The following is a 1,291-nucleotide window of genomic DNA, read 5'->3' as shown; positions in this document are numbered from 1 at the left end:
TCCAAATGATCGACTCCAGAAAGGTGTCAACTCAAACCAGTCCACACTTCAAGTTATCAGCTAGTCAGAGACCAGTAGCTACTGACCAAGAAAGAAAGCTAATGACTAAAATCCCTATATGCAAGCATTGTTGGAAGCATTATGTATATGATGCTATGTACTCGGCCTGATCTCGCACATGCCATAAGTTTAACCAACAGATACATGGCAGTCCCGGGTGGCACACATTGGCAGGCCTTGAAATGGATCATGAAGTACCTAGTGGGTACACAAGATTTTGGATTATTGTTCTGCACGATGGAAGATGAAGATGAGCTCGTGGGATATTGTGATGCAGACTATGTTGCAAATGTTGACAGCAGGAAGTCTCAATCGGCTTATATCTTCAAACTCTTTGGTACTGCAGTGAGTTGGAGATCCAACCTTCAACCCGTGGTTGCACTCTCCACAACAGAGGCCGAGTATATTTCATTGGCAGAGGCAGTCAAGGAGGCAAAGTGGCTAAAGGGAATCTTGGGTGATTTTGGTGTGATGCAAGCTTCTGTCACGGTTCTATGTGATAACAATAGTACCATTAGTTTGGCAAAAAGCTTCAAACTTTTCATGAAAGAAGTAAACACATCGACATCAAACTTAATTTTGTGAGGGATGAGATAAGTAGAGGTGAAGTGGCGATCAAGAAGGTTCACACCTCTGAGAATGCAGCTGACATGATGACTAAACCCCTATCGAGTGCTAAGTTCGAGCATTGTTTGGACTTGGTTAACTTGACGACTAGGAGATGAGGGAACATTGGCGAAGGTGGAGATGGTTTAATGGTGGATACAGCCAAGGTGGAGTTTGTTGGGTTTATATGTGTGGCTGGATCAATCAATAAGGCCCAAACAAATAAATGGCTCGTGGCCTAGTTGTGGAGGCCCAAATAAAGGCTGAAAGTTTGTTTTAGACTAGCCGTTGCAACAGCTACAATTCAGTTAGGGATTTGACTGGGTTCATTCCTTTATAGTGCAAGATTCCAGTCGAATCAAGGGCAAAGAAGAAGGAGTGAATACACATTGTAATCGTTAGCTAGCTAGTTGAGTTTTCACAATCGAGTTGTCTTCTCCGATTGAGTAGCGAGCTGGAAAGATTGAGTGTATTGTAATTGTTTCTACATTTGTGTTCGTAATAAAATCGTCTCCAACTTCATCCGTGGATGTAGATCCGGTTGTGGATCGAACCATGTAAATCCCGCGTCGATCTTTGCATTTGACATCTTCAACTTCTTTCATATATTTGATGTTCATCTTCT

At 42.4% G+C, this 1,291-nt stretch overlaps 1 protein-coding gene across 1 annotated transcript; it reads left to right on the top strand.

Moving 5' to 3' along the window:
* Nucleotides 1-204: 204 nt before the first annotated feature.
* LOC121750076 (secreted RxLR effector protein 161-like) lies at nucleotides 205-785 on the top strand. Its single transcript, XM_042144563.1, has 2 exons — nucleotides 205-549; nucleotides 591-785. The coding sequence occupies exons 1-2, from the start codon at nucleotides 205-207 to the stop codon at nucleotides 783-785; spliced, it is 540 nt and encodes a 179-aa protein (XP_042000497.1).
* Nucleotides 786-1,291: the final 506 nt, after the last annotated feature.

Source organism: Salvia splendens, chromosome 1 (assembly GCF_004379255.2).
Source record: "Salvia splendens isolate huo1 chromosome 1, SspV2, whole genome shotgun sequence".
NCBI classification, from domain to species: domain Eukaryota; kingdom Viridiplantae; phylum Streptophyta; class Magnoliopsida; order Lamiales; family Lamiaceae; genus Salvia; species Salvia splendens.
The sequence above is the reverse complement of the archived record's forward strand: the minus strand, read 5'-3'. Positions and strand labels throughout refer to the sequence as shown.